We start from the raw sequence: 15,676 nt of genomic DNA, 5'->3' as shown, positions 1-15,676 counted from the left end.
ATCAAAACTTGGAGGTCATTTTCCAAGGGATATCCCTCAATTTAGAAACAATACCCATTCTCCCAGACCCACAGCTTACTTAATGTTCTATGTAAGCAATAAGGCTTATCTTAAGTTTTTTCTAGAGGCTTGCTTAGATACTGAATCAATGAGACAAGTTATTTGTATTACTTTCTGTTCCTCAAAGTACAGCAAATATGAGCCAGGGATAAGGCACACTGAATTGGAAATCTTTTCTTGTTTGTAAAATAACAATGAGGAACTTGCAGCTTTCTGAAATGGCACAGAATCACAGAATGGTTGAGGTTGGAAGAGACCTCTGGAGGTCACCTGATCCAACTCCCTGGTCAAGCAGGGGGTCACCTAGAGCAGGCTGGCCAGGACCATGTCCAGGCAGCTTTTGAGTATATCCAAGGATGAAGACTCCACAACCTCTCTGGGTAACCTATGCCAGTGCTCAGTCATCCTTACAGTAAAAACATTTTTCCTGATGTTCACAGAGGACCTCCTGTGTTTCAGTTTGTGCCCATTGCCTCTTGTCCTGTCACTGGGCACCACTGAAAAGAGCCTAGCTTCGTCTCCTTTAGACCTTTCCTTGAGATATCTATAGACATTGATGAAATCACACCTGAGATTCTCTTCGCCAGGCTAAATAGACCCAGCTCTTTAAATATTTCCTCATAGGAGGAATGCTCTTTAGTAATGTTCATCGCCCTTCACTGGACTCTCTCCAGTAGCTCTGTATCTCTATTGTACTAGGGAGCCCAGAACTGGACACAGCACTCCAGGTGTGGCCTCACCAGAGAGTACAGATCACCTCCCTTGCCCTGCTGGCAACACTCCTAATGCAGCCCAAGATATCATTAGCCTCCTTTGCAACAAGTGTACGTTTCTGGCTCATGGTCAACTGGGTGTCCACCAGGACCCTCAGGCCTTTTTCTACAAAGCTGAAATCTGCTCATAAAATTATTCTGTCAGTTTTCCCAAATAATTCCTGGTTTGTTGAACATTTTATATGCCATCTATTGCACGAGCTCAGTCTTTAGAACAGAGATGTGTTGGTGGGGTTTTTTTACAGCTCTGAAGTTTGTTATTTTCCAACATGTATTTCAAATGTGTCTCTTTGATAGTCCTAACCTGTTTGAAAATATGTCCATCATAAGAGTGGCAAAGCAAGAAGACAAAAGGCACCTCAATACAAAGAAAAACATGTATTTTTTTACTGCATTTCTGAAGACAAACTACACTGCGTGAGTTGATATATTATATTAAGCTGGGTTTTGGTTGAATTTGGGGGAAGGGATTGGTTGGGGTGGTTTGAGGGTGGTTTTTCTGGTTGAGATTTTTTGTTCATTCTTTTTTTTTTTTAACTGTGGACATTCACAGGTTTTCATAATACAGCATGTTTCCATAAATGAAATGAATTAGAAGATACCAACATACAAAGGTACGAGTGTTTTTAAGTGTCAGTTCATCACATTTTTTAAAAGATGTTAGGCTCTTGAATAACTTAGCTACTATCTAGCAAGTTAGTACAGTGGAGCTGCTGACAATCAAGATATTGCGCCAAGGTGGCACGGGGGGGAGGGGCACTCTCTATCCTCAATGCAGCTGCAGCCCATGTCACACCACTCCCCTGGGGTATGTATTTGATTAAAACCAAAGGATGGAAAGCTCTCATCTCAACTGTTTCGAGGCATGGTGCCTGGTGCTTAACTTCCGACCTAATTGTTGCTATGGATTGGTCTGGCAAGCTGGACTTTTGGCTGAACCTGGTCACCATTAGCAGACATGCCCTGCTCACCTTACTCATGTGCTGGGGAACTGTGCCTTTGCTGGTGAAGCCACTGCCCAATGCCTGCCATGCTATCACTTGAGCTTCCACTTCCCATTCATCACTGGATTTTACTGCCCCATCTCCTGGTTAAATGACACACAGGGTAACAGCAAAAAAACTATGGAACTCTGAAAGTAGAAAAAAGCCAGATACTCACACGGTGAAGGAATCCGGGGGAGCTGAGACTCTCCTCAGGTCAGCAGACTGCACTTTATGGATACTATAGGCAGCAGGAAATGAGTGACCAGGAGAAAGGTAGCACACAGTGTGGACAGACAAGGAAAAAGACAGGGGAGATAGAGAGAGAGAAAGAGAGAGAAAGAAAGAGTGGAAGAGAAGAAAGAAAAAGACATACAACATTTAAAAAGAAACAAAAGGAGTGTGTCACATAAAAGTTGAATGAAGAGACATGCAGAGCTCCAAGTTCACACTAGGAAGCCAAGAGCAACAGAAGACATGCAAATGAACAAAATCACTGCTACATGGTACACAGGAGCTTTCTAAAGACATGAATGAGGAGGACCAATGACAAACTCAGCACACAGCTATACGAGGAAGACCAGGAACCCCAGGATTTGTTCCACAGGCATGAAAAATTTTCAAGGCGGACTTTGGAAGCAGGTCCAGAAATGCAAACAAACATCGAAGCCAAGATCTGAATGGATGGAATTGTCTTCAAAGGTTGGCCACCTTTATTTAACATTTAAGAAAAAAAAAATACCCTTACTGGAGATTTTGTATCCACAATGACAAATTGCTGTCTCCATTCTTCTTTCATGTACCTTAGGGAAACATGTATTTTATATATAGTGACTCTCAAGACTGACTCTCTTCTAGTGTTTATACTCAGATGGTCCTTTTGTTTCTCTAAAGTGTATGGAATATGTTTTATCTACAAGCTCTTCCCTCTTCTTTCGCTTCCATCATGCAGGACATTCTTCCTCAATCCAAACTAAAAACTAGTGAAAGCAAAATACAGTCTTTTGAGGTTCAGACAGTGATCATTAATTGAAACTTAATGAGTAGGATACTAAATTGTAGTTTCTAATTAGAAAAGAACTGGAAAACTGAGCCACAGCTTCTCTTCTTATCCATACACATTTTGTTTTTAGCTAACAAGAACCACACTCTTGGCTTGATGACAGAAAACCAAGCTATATATTGTCTCTTTCCTGTCACCAGGATCAATAGTGGAAAATAGGAATGAGAACTTCACCAGTAAGTCTTTTAAGGGAAGAAGAATAAGAATATAATTCACTCTTTTGCAGAAAAAAAAAAAAAAAAACTGAGTCTGCTGATCTGGCTGTAGTAAAAATCTGCTTTTGCTGGTACAAACAGAAAAGACATATGAGAAGAAAATAAACCCACCTTTTTTTCCCTACAACCCCACTATCTGCCTTGTTTCAAACCATAACCAAGTGTGAACAGCATCACTTTATCCTCTATATTCCTTGCACCTAAAAAGTTGCTTCTGACTTGAAACACTTTATTGGATTGTTACTTCTCTTCATTGTAGAGCAATACATTTTAGGATGAGGAAGAGATTATGCCTGCCTTTTACATTTGGACAACCTTCATTAGAAACAAATTAGAAGCACTGTAACTGTATTCACCAAGTACTGACTTTCCTTCACTATGCTTCAACTCAAAATTTTTAAGTTATTGGAAGAGTACAAACCATAAACAGATCATCCTCACCTACTCAAGAGTACTCACAAATCTGTATGTTACATCAGAACAGCTTAACTTTCCAAAAGAATTATTACAAAAATTAATGCTTAATGAACAGTAAGAAGAAAGATGACTGGTTTTAGCCACTAGTCCATGAATAGTTCGAGACAATTAATATACTGAGAAATTTCTTTGTAGGCAATTCAGCAGTGAAAGACGAAACAACTGAATAAAACATTAATTGCCAGTAACTCACCAAGCTATGACAAAATGCAGCACACTACATTTACTTGTTCCCTAATAGCTTAGATGGAGTTTTTCGCGTTGCTGCTATCTAGAGGCAATGGAGGCTCCTTCACTTTAAGTAGCCCCACAGAAACACTGGATTTTTATTCCCTAATTTGATTTCATTTTAAAGACTAGAAAAGACTAGGAACTCTCAAAAGGGCTGCTGAATTTTCCCCCACACCTTGAAAAAGGCAAATTATTCAGTAACAAATAAAACAAGGACTCTCAACACATAGGAATTTCAACCTTGAAGGTCTGTGTAGAATTACATGAGGCAGTTACTATGCATTAGAAGGGGCTGGAAGCACAATAGTGGGGAAAATGGAGGGAAAACCAGATCAAACAAGGTTAGATCCCTTTTTCTCATATACAAGTGTCCTTTCAGAGCATCTACAGGTTTTGAAGAAGAACAGTTTCAATCAGGAAGATGGACAACTCTTACAGTCAGAAGAGAATCATGTTTCTAAAGCCCCTCCACTCCTAAGCGAGAGAAGCATGAAACCTCTTCTTCTCAGGCAGCTACACTACATATAGTCTCTTCAATTTTTAAAATACTATTATTCCCTGAAAACTCAGTGCATCCACAAGGCAAACAACAAAACTCACTATCCTCTCTAAACCCCCTCTCCTTAAAACCTCCAGAACAAAGGAGAACAGACTAAGAAAACAGAAACACAGTGTAAGACTTCTTCAAATTAAGTCTTTTTCTACTTATGACACTGGACTAGCTAAAACTCCAAAGAGCATTCCTACTGCTCCCCTTATCTAGCAATAACATCAAAGCTGACAATAATAGCAACTCTGCACTACTGTGATGTGACATAATTTTTTAATCACTTTCCTGGCAAGGAGCTCAAGAACAGCTGTCTCACGATTAGTGGGATAGCTCCAGACCCACTTACTTATCTCACACATCTAACGTTCAGATTACAGTCATAAGAGAACAATCTATCGTGTTCAATCAAATATAAAGCTTTCTGTGAAATTTCAATGGAATAAGGAGATATATTGTGGATATCAAGTTAAGAAATGTAGATAAAGGTATTTAATTGAAAATTTTATTTCTTGTGAAAGATTGCAAATCAGCATGATATTGAATGAACTTTTTACAATACTAAATGCTTCCTAGAGTTTAACCTTTAACGTGTCATTTACTTTTTACCACTCTAGGAGATTCAACTCCTCTCTCTCGTTCCTCTTCAACACTTGAGAGCAAAGTACTTGCACACACAGATATATAGGTATAGATGTAGATATAAATATACATGTAAACCATTTCTGATACGTGAGGCTTAGACTAGAGTCCCTGACAGATAATTTGTATTTTCCCAAGACATAGGTCTGCAGGCAAATATGTCAGCCAGATCAAAGGGCTGACAGTAATGTAGTCTACCATAGCACATCGAAATCAAGCTAAACTACAAACAAGATCCTCCTGACAACCGGCATATATTATGAATCTGTATTTCCCTACCACAGTCTAAATTCAGATCTCAAAATCCAAGCCTAATCATGCTAATTATCAGATCAAAATACCAGGAATTTTCATTTTACATTTGCATTACCCTCCCCTCAGTGCAGAAAAAGATGCCCCAGGATTGCTCTCTGCTCAATTCTAGCTTTCACAAATGATTGAGTTGCAGCTGGATGAAATCAGGCATCGCTGCCCACAGGCAAAAGTCTGCTATTCTTCACTGCTCGAGAGAGATTAGTATATCTTATGTATTTTCCAGGCAAATAGGAATTGCATATTACAGATACAGGCTTCTACTGAAGCTTAAAGCATTAGTCTCAGTAAGAGAACACAGAGTGCTACTGCACTCAGTGAGAGAACAGGAAGATGTAAAAAGTAATCAGGGAGGCTTTGATTACATGAACAGATTGACAGCCAGCGGATGACAAGAAGCAATAAAAGGGCTGGAGTCACAGTTTGAAGTGAAGCAGTATCTTCCACTATACGATACAGCTGAAAGACACAGACAACCTTTAAGATACTTGAAGAGAAAAGGTGCACCTGAGACTTTGTCTGGTTTTTTTTTCCAGTTATATGAGTTAGTATAATGAAAGATATTACATCTCTTCATAAACCTTGCCTCACCATTACAGCTGCAACAGCAAACCACCTCATCCATCTCCCCAGAAAAATGAAGTCCTCAGTGCATGGATGTTTGAATGAAATGTGGATCCCTGATAACTTCAGACCTTTAGCTCAGTATCTTTACAGAAGGGAGAGACTGTTTTGCTTCACTTTAAGAATACTTTATGAAAAACAGCAAAGGCACTTACTACGTGACTCAGAAGCGATGAAGGCCTTCTATATGAGAAGTACAATGGATCAGCTCTACAAAATAATCTAAATTATTTTATTGGATGAGCATTTTCACAAGTCAAAAGTTTATTTTTTTGTGTTAAAATGTCTCTGCAGTATTTACAAATAAGGTTTAATTATGAAAAGGAATGTTACTCCTGTCTTTTCTTCTTCACATGCTCCTGGTTTCCAGTTATCTTAGCTTTTCTCTATTCATCCTTAAACTACTAATTTCTCATTTGGATTTTTATACTGGAGCAGAATTGTCTGTAAAGTGCAAACAGCCCTTTCCAGACCTCCAGGTCCTTCTCCCAGTCTCAGGGAGCCTGTAGTCCCACAAGAGACTACAAGATGTCCTGAGTAATTCTTAACTATGGCAATTTGTTACAGGATCTCCAATGGAGCTTAAAAAGCAGAACAATAAAGTTGAGAAAACAAATCAAAAGAACTTCAAAGGCAAATGGCATACATACGCAGAACTTTCAGAAGCTAAGAGGCACATTGCTAAGCCTGCACAAGCCTCTAAATAACTGAAAGATACAACACCTTTCTAAAAGCAAGACAGAGGGTAACCCAGAAGATAAAAGAATAAAAGAAAATCAGGTAAGTATTTACAATATGGTGGAAAGGGAGTTCAGAAGGTGTGAATTTTTTAAATTTTGTTTGTTGTTGTTCGTTTTTTTTTGTAAATGCGCTGCAAGTCCAGTGCATGCAAAATTTGAGACTGAATATGCTGCCCCAAACAGGCCTTCTGCCATTAGGACATGCACATATCCAACTCACTCATTCAGCAAAGGCATGGATGTTCTCCTCTTGCTCTTCTGCACCATGTTGGCTTGGTTCCTTAAGGAGATTCGAATGAGTGAGGGAGCCAATCGACATGGTTCACCATCCACTTGCATGGGAATAGACTTGTATGTTAAAAGTGTCACCTCACGGCACTGATGCAACCTCTCTCCATGACCACCTACCTGGAGAGCAGCCTGGAGAAAAAAAAAAAAAACAAAAAAAAGAAAAAGAAAAACAACCAAAGAAAAAAGCCACAAGCAAAACAACCCGCCAAAATAAACAGGAAAGACAAAGACACCTCAGAACAAACAGCTGAGGTGGTTAAATCCAAAATGCGGTTTTGCTGACAGCATCCATTACAAAGCTTTCCATGTGTAAGGCATTCTAAAGAGTCACAATGAATGTATTTTCACTCCAAAACTGCAAAGCAGGACTTAAAATCTCACAAGGAAAAGTGGTGAGCAACAAGCAGATAGGTAATTGTATGTATTGTACATCTCATCACCTTGGTATACATCAAGCATATTACACACACATACGAATATGTATACAAACACAAATTAATACTTGTGTCTATTCTTAAAGGTTTCAATTTGCTTTGGTTGGTTTGTTTTTACACTAACAGTAATGCTACTAATCATTTGCTCTTTAAAACAACAACCCTAATTGGGTACATCTGCGATACAGAAAAATTATTTTCTCTTCCTGAAGAGAATACAGTCCTTAATGTGAATTAGAAAAATCTAAAATCCTTATTATGAAAGTTTACACAGCAACTCAACCATAAGACTAGACAGGCTGAAAAGTGCAATCAGAAGGACCTTGTTAAAAATAATTAAATATCATGTTCAAGAATTAATTTCAAGTGAGTGAAACAAGCACAGAAATGAGCAGATCCCTTAAGTTCTAAGCAAATATGTTTGTGCAGAAATGTATTTTTTTAATTTGTAGTATGAATATTAACTCTCACCCATCAGATGCAGAAAAAAAATCCTGTATTAATGCACTACTAACAAAAAGCAGCCTAAACACAACTCAAGACCTTAATCCTGCTCTATGCGCTTAATATTATGAATCAACAGATAATATAGTCAATAATATTTATAATAACACTTCTTATAAAGTACTTCTCTTCCTTGGTCTCACAGACCTTCTTAGGTATGACCAAACACATCTGGGAGACATACAGAGCAAGTTACGATTATATTAATACAGTCTAGGGTTACAATGGTTCCTCAGCATCACAACCAATGTAGACTGATAGACACTCAGTTCTGAACTAGGCTTCCTTTAAAGAGAAACAGCAGCTCAAAGGGCCCTACTACTAAAATTCAATCCCAAATGAAATGGTTTGTAGCTTTGAGATCACTCTAGCTACTGCAAGTGGGTAAAGACACATTGGTGGCAAACTCAAAAAAGATTCCAGCTGAAAATTGCCAGTTGGTATATGCTAAACAGACTTTTGACAGCATTTTCAGAAAAATACCCTAAAATCTTCGGGGGTGAATTAACAAATGTTCATTCCACAAGATCTACTAGGCTAAACAAACAGAATTCTGCTTACCTGTATGTTATTTCCCTAATCCACTAGATCCATTAAAAAAAAAATAAAAATAAAGAAACCAAAAAAGAATCCTTAACTCAGACTTCTAAAGAGATGTTTGCTGATCAAGGCAACCTTTTACTTTTGCTTACTTTGAAGATTAGATTTGTCTAAATTTCTCTTTGAGGAAGCAAATACCATTATCATTAATATTCAGTCAATGTGATACACATTGAGGGCAGGTCACACAACAAAGAAAGGTGTGACCTTAGTGAAAACAGACTTATCCATGTTAGCTTTAACCTAGTCCACACAAGACACAGCAGCAACAAAAGCCTAAGAGTATGGACATAAGCGTGACCTAAACAAACTGGCCAGGAACCCCTGATATGTGCCTTCTGTTGGCCACACTAAAGTTCAAGCTGCAGTGCCTTAGGTATCCCCTTAATACTAGCATGGGAATAACTACCAACTCTCTGACTGCATTTAATCATCCTCTGAAGAGACTGTCACTGTGTTTAACCACTGTGATAGTAGTACACTAGCATATTTACAGTGAGATTGCTGTTATAGTAACTCAGCTTTAGTTCACCTGAAGGACAGCATTGACAGAAAGTGCACTGCCAAATTAAAATTGTTGGTTGAATTTTCTTTCCCTAGCAGAACAAGAAGAGAGATAACATTTCTGCCAGAAATAGTACTTAATTTTCCACAGCTGTTGGTAAATTTTCACAACAATTTCAGCAGGCATATGGAAACTGTATGGGCATTTTTTTTTTACAAAAAAAAAAAAATTAACTTTTATGCCATAGATTGAAATATACAAAAGCTAAATAGAAACAGCAGTAATTATTGGACCATAGAACATTCCCACAGTAAAAACACGCATGCATGCAAGCTGTTTTTACTGTAATAATCTTGTCGTTTAACTTGGGAGCACTGCACATGTAAAATAGTTGTATTTTGCAAAGAGTACATTTTTCTTATTAGATAACACTTTATTTTAATTAGAAAACAACAAGTTGTCCCTTGTTGCTTAAAACCTAATAGCAGAGCATGTTTGGCCTTGGCTAATTGAATATGTGGAATCATGGTGGTTCTCTAGTAATGAGGACTACTTTGCACTCTGTAATGCCACCCACATGATTCACCAAGTCTGGTAACACCTGCAGGAAGGGCAGCACCTGCAGTATACTCACCAGTGAGGCCATAGTGAACCCAATGACTTCAATGTAGCCATCATCATGGCGCTGAGGCTCAAAGTCTCTGTGATCTCCAGGGTTTCCCCAGGGCATTGTGCCAGCACAATACCTACAAAAAGATGTTTGGAAAGCAAGCTTTGAGAAAGGAGTTTGCCCTGATGGGTCTTGACTAGTAGCCTGACTATTAGCCTCTCCTGCTGACCTCCGGAAGCACCCAGATATCCATTCCAAGATTCAGTTCAGGGACAATTAAAAGTTATGCTGGCAAGGACTGGACAAAAGGGAAAATCTGTCTCTTGTTTCCAAGCTGGCATACTATCCATCAACATATCTATCATAATCTTTGGCATGTTCCTCTGAAAGAGGAAAATGGAGAAATACCAGGAAACAGAAAACAGAGAAGCAGCACTTTGTCCCACTTGCTTTGCTTTCTGCAGATGAGCTGCTTATCCCCTTCTGCTAGGCAGGCATGGGGCTGCAGCAGTAACTCCAGCCTTGAAGCTCCATTTCCTCTCTCCCTGCTGTCTCCAAAGCTGTAACAGCACAGGGAATGCAAAACATTTCATAGCTTGAGGAGGTAGGGAGAAATATGAAGCAGGAATAGACGCAGATGTGGCATCTATCTTTCCTACCATCAAAGAACAGATGTAAAAGTGATCTAAGAATGATAGAAGGGGGAACTTTGGAACTTCAAGCAGAAACCTGCAGTGAGGGTAGTGCAGGACTTGAAAGATCAAGTGCTTGGGATTGCCTGTGGAGCAAAGTGGTAGGTTGTCTAAAGCAGTGGTCTGCAAAGCAGGGTGTATGCACCACATGGAGCGTCCAAGAAAAAATCCACAACGCACAAGATAATTAGGGTATGTGATGAAATACTGTTTGTACTTCTAATAAATAAGGAAAAAAACCCCATTAAAATAGTGCTTATTTTATCTTTATCACATCCTTTCTTAATTTCTATTTTTGTGTATGTTTTATACTGTATGTAATATATTAGTACAGTTGTACATGTATATAATTTATAAATATACACACGCCTATTGGGGTGATGCTCAAATATTTTTTTACTAACAGCGATGCACAATCAAAAAAAAATTGGAGACCACTGCTCTAGAGAGCAGGAGATAGACAACTTTTAAGAATATAGGTATATTTCTGCTTGGGACACTTTCTAACATATAGAAAACCAGCAGTTCTTTCAATAGTTTGGTGTTCCTTTACTGGAAAAATATTGATCCTTTTTTCCCTCCCTCTCTGCTTCCCCCTCCCTGCTCTTTTTTCACACTCTGCTTCTGAATAAGTAAGAGACCAGGCATCTGTGTCTTTACAATCTTGTTTGCAGGCTAGTGCGCAACTTTTGAAAGCATGTTTGTTAAGCATTTCTACTATCTCTGTATCAGGATATTTAATTTCTCAAAAGATGGTTTAGCTGAATTCAGATCTCATTCCATATTGCTAATTAACAGTATTCAGTATTACAAGATTACAAGCACCTATCTCTTAAGAAGGCAGCACAGTGACAATACTCTTCCTGCACAGCCACCCAGCCTAGGACAACTTGTAGGTATCCTTTTTTTTTTTTTTAAAGTATTTTTCTTTTATAACTCCAAGCATCTGTCTTGAGCTTACCTGGGTATGTTTAAAAACACTATACACTGGAACTTCAGCTCCTGGATCTTTGGAGTCAGGTCTGTACCATCACACTACAAAGCCAAAGTGACAGAGCACAGAGAAATTGCTGAATGGAGCCACAGACAAGAGAAGTGTTGCTGCTTTGTAACAACTTTCCCAAGACTTTCCTTGGAATGTGTTGCAAATGTCATGCTCAAAACTGAAAAGTAACAGAGCCATTAAACTCTCACCTCGCTCTCTCTCCATTCCCCCCTCTTCCCACCATACTATGACACAATTTCTTACACTTACCACAACTTTAACATGCTTGGATAAATCTCTTGAGCTTCTTTGCAGAAAGTCTGTAAAGGCTGCCTGCAACAGAAATAAGTGCAGGAATTGTCATCGCTGCTTCCTTTCTTCTCTTTCCTCATTTCTTATCCCACCACAGAGCTAATTACCAAAATGCCATCCTTTTGTCAAATCTATTCGTTCTTGCTCTCAGAAGATATTAATATTTTTTTTAATCATTATACTTTTCCTTTTGAGAGGTTAACCAAAGAAGGTCCTTGGGCACCCAAGACTTTAAATGCAAATTCTCACTCACATATTTGTTTCCATGTTTAAGGCACAATGGGAGTCATCATCCAGAAAGACATTATATTGTCATGCATTACCAAATTAGTGTTTCTCTTTTAATAATTGCATTTTAAAATAAAGCATTGTCCACATACCTCCTGAATGCAGAAGTGGGTAATTTTATTTGCATATTAACATATGAAAATTCATCACTTCAAATAGCTGATCTCTGCCCTCTACTTCCCATGACCCTACATCCAAGACTACTCCTCAAAGCTACAAAGATATAGGCTAACACGTGGGGAATTTCTCTAGGAAATTCAACATCCATGTGCTGCCCAAACCCTGAAAGAAGCAGAGCACTTTGTGGAGAAGCTTATCAGTCAGAAGCAGGGGGTGCAGGACACCACCAATCCAAAGTAGTAGGATTTCTATCATCTGCTAAGCACTATAGAACAGCAGTGCTTCAGGCACTTTCCAACAGACACATGTGTATGGCATTGCCAGAAACAGTACACTTCAAATTGCAACTGGCAAAATGAATTGGCATGAGCTCCTGATGTGAAAAAGTGAGAAGGAAGATACTTAAGAAAACATTAAAACACCTAAGATAGAATAATTCTGTCAGATGAATCACAACTCACCCCTGCGTAAAACATTTTATTTCTAAATCGGCTGTTGAATTTCTCTGGATTTGCTTCTGTGAAAAGATAAAAAGGAAAGATATGAACACCCTAATAAAACAAGCACACTCTATTGTACCTTCACATTCCCTGCTAACACTATAGTGCTTTTAGCACACATCACTCATGAAAATATTAACATAAATACAGTTTTCCTGTGTGAGAGTTCCCCATCTGTGCCATTATGTGCTATCAGATTTCTAACATTCATATTGATTTCATCCCCTTTCCTGTAGAGTGGAAATAGATGGAAACATGAGCACAGGGGTAACAAGGATACAATCAGGTAATTTAGCACCTCTTAGACTATTCATCTTATGATCCCTCAGCGCCATCTGTGAGACTTCTATTTCTACCAACACAGAACAGACTTCTAGGAATTATCAGAAATCTGTGAAACACTAACTCATGCTTTGAAGCACAAGTAAAGCATTAGTAAATTACAAGATGAAGCAGACACTTAAATTCTTATGTGTTACAAAGAGGTATTGAGGAATAGACATCTCTACTCAAATATTCCTGCAGGGGGGGAAAAAAAAAGTGTTTAATCTAAAATCTATTTAGAGAGCTAGTTCATTTTGATTACACTCTAAGTGATGGAGACTTTTAATAGACCAGTAGTAATGCACAACTAATGGTTAATTCTTCCTGTTAAAATAAATGTGGGGTTTTTTTCCCCTATCTTGAACTTTTCAGACTTCAACTGCCAACTGCTAAATCTTATTATATTTCTCAGTCAGATTAAAGAGCCCACAAATATCAGATATCTTCTCCTTGAGTAAATACTTATAGGCAGTGATTAAATCACCTCCTAACCTTCTTTCTGATAAGCTAAATGGAGCTCCTTTAATCTCCCAGTAAAAGGCATGCTTTCCAGAATACAGGTCATTCTCATGCCTCCCTGGGAACCACTTTCGCAGCCTGTGGCATCCAGAGATTTCAAAAGTAGTCCTTATGACACTGTATTCCATGATAGTACCAACCACCTATCCTTGCTCAGTAGCTCTCCAGTGAAAACGTCCAGGTATTACAATAATCCTTCTGGCTGAAGGCATCACACTGGTGTGAACACTTCCAAATTACTTCTTCTCCAATGGCCACTTGAAACAGTGTTTCTAGTTCTCTTTGAAGTCACTACATCTCATAATATAAGGCTCCATTTTGTAAGAATGAGCTACTTACTCTGCCTTTCTTGTCTGATTGTTTGCCCGCCTACTGTTACCATCCACTTGTGTTGCAAGTGAGCCTGGAATGCAGTCAGGGCCACCTCTTCTTAAAACAATTAATTCAACTGCAGAAGTAAACTTCATCTCACTTACTGAGCTCACAACTCTTTACAGACAGTCTCAACATCCCACGCTAAGAAGCAGGAGGCTCCTGAGGCTCAGTGCCCACGCTGAACATTCTCTGGTGCAGTTATCTCCCATGGCTCCGGGCAGCAGCCACCATGGCACTGGCTCTTACATGGGATCTTAGGACAAGTACTGACTGTAACCAAAGCCCCAGTTTGGAACTGGCTAATCAGGAAAGGAGCCTTCTGAGGTCAGGGACCTTCAACATACTGAACTGCTCCTACCTCTGGCATAGCAGTTGAGCATGGGTAAGGATGGAGGACCGCAATGTAGAATAGAGCCTAAACTTGATTACAGTGCAATTTTGATTGTAGAAGTAAATCACTGACTGCGTATCCAAGGCTCACACCATCCTCATCCTTCTCAAGCCATCAAGGGAGTAGGAAAAGGAAAGTGGGTTTTTTTTGTGTGCGTGCGTGTGTGTGTGCACATGTGTGTGCATGAGTCAGGAGAGGTGTCCTGTAAATGAGGAGGGAGTGTCCTGAGGGAGCAAACAGCATGTCAACAGGGATAAAGTAAATGGCAAAACTGCATCTCCCTTGATCCACCAAAGCATTACAATAGCAAGAGAGGAAACTGTGACTCTGGGAAGAGTCACTACCAAGAATACTTCCTGAAAAAGCAGAGATAAATACGTTAGGTTTAGAGCAACCCTCAAGGCTCAATCTGATGAGTCACAAGAAAACTGTAGAGGTTGCCATGGAAAAGGTCACATTCGTGTACAGGTTCCTCTGAGATGTTGCAATCACTGCTTATTCTAAATACAACAGTTGACCAATACCTATTGCATAAAATGCCCTGATAGGCAGAGAGTTCAAATCAATCTAATTTATTTGGGGTTTTTGAGGGGGGAGGAGGGGGCAGAGTGGTGGAGTATGATGTTTGTTTGTTTTAATACTATGTATAATTATAATAGCTCCACATAAGCAACTGCATAGAAACACTTATCTTAAATCGATCAAGCGCAACGGTGTAAGTGCTTTAAGTTTTGCTGAAGTTTTGCTAAGAGCTTCTCTGGATTGTCATCAGATGTAAATGAGATTAGAATCTGTTTTGCACTGCTTAATTCCACGTAAAAGACAATAAAACCCACACACCAGCAACACTTCTAAGGCTCCAAGCTTTTCTCTCCTAAAACACACAGGGCTCATTTGTATCTCTTGGCATTTGAGAGAGTAAGGAAGACACCAGCAGTAACGACTTGTAAAAAGCAGACACTTGCGCTATGAAAAGCTCTTCTGGCCACACACACCCACTCACAGACACACAGCTTGCTCTGCCAAGTATTTTTTCATCCATGTAAATTTGTAAAACACTGGCATCTCTGGAATAACATCCATTCTTTATAGGGTTCCATTACTTCATTATTAAGTAATGTCTCCATTAAGTGAGAAAGTAGCCATGCGTTTCATCTATACAGTATATTCAAAGCCACGTTAGCAATGCATAATGATATGCATTCATTTTAAAAAATGCATACAGTTGTCATCATTTCATTTCTGTGCCCTTTTGTGGCCCTTCATTATTATTCCTAAAGCTTGAAGTAGTCTTAAACATCATTAAATATGCATTAGCTCGTTCCATCATGCATCCTGCTCTTTATTTAGCATGGCATTAGAGTGCTATCTTCTCATCTTGAAATGACACTCTGATAGTATGAAAGTGAAGATAAGGGAGGCAGCTGTTCAGAAAAAATACCTGCATATGAAGCTGAAATGATCAAAAGCTGAACACAGACAATCAAATAAGGTTTGTTTATACAAGCATGCTTGTCTAAACCATGTAAACAGAGCAGTTCACACCAGTCCAAAGCCCA

At 39.0% G+C, this 15,676-nt stretch overlaps 1 protein-coding gene across 2 annotated transcripts in view; it reads right to left on the bottom strand.

Annotated features, from left to right (window-relative positions):
* The window catches only part of DGKI (diacylglycerol kinase iota), a 224,958-nt gene that overhangs the window by 83,890 nt on the left and 125,392 nt on the right, over window positions 1-15,676 (bottom strand). For both annotated transcript variants that reach the window (XM_086740487.1, XM_086741315.1), the window contains 5 exons: window positions 12,470-12,525; window positions 11,559-11,621; window positions 11,265-11,338; window positions 9,636-9,747; window positions 6,888-7,087 (listed from right to left, as the gene is read on the bottom strand). In XM_086740487.1, coding sequence (XP_086596613.1) covers window positions 6,888-7,087; window positions 9,636-9,747; window positions 11,265-11,338; window positions 11,559-11,621; window positions 12,470-12,525 — 505 coding nt within the window. The remainder of the gene's footprint in view (window positions 1-6,887; window positions 7,088-9,635; window positions 9,748-11,264; window positions 11,339-11,558; window positions 11,622-12,469; window positions 12,526-15,676) is intronic.

Source organism: Chlamydotis macqueenii, chromosome 1 (assembly GCF_036417535.1).
Source record: "Chlamydotis macqueenii isolate bChlMac1 chromosome 1, bChlMac1.mat, whole genome shotgun sequence".
Taxonomy (NCBI): Eukaryota; Metazoa; Chordata; class Aves; order Otidiformes; family Otididae; genus Chlamydotis; species Chlamydotis macqueenii.
The sequence above is the reverse complement of the archived record's forward strand: the minus strand, read 5'-3'. Positions and strand labels throughout refer to the sequence as shown.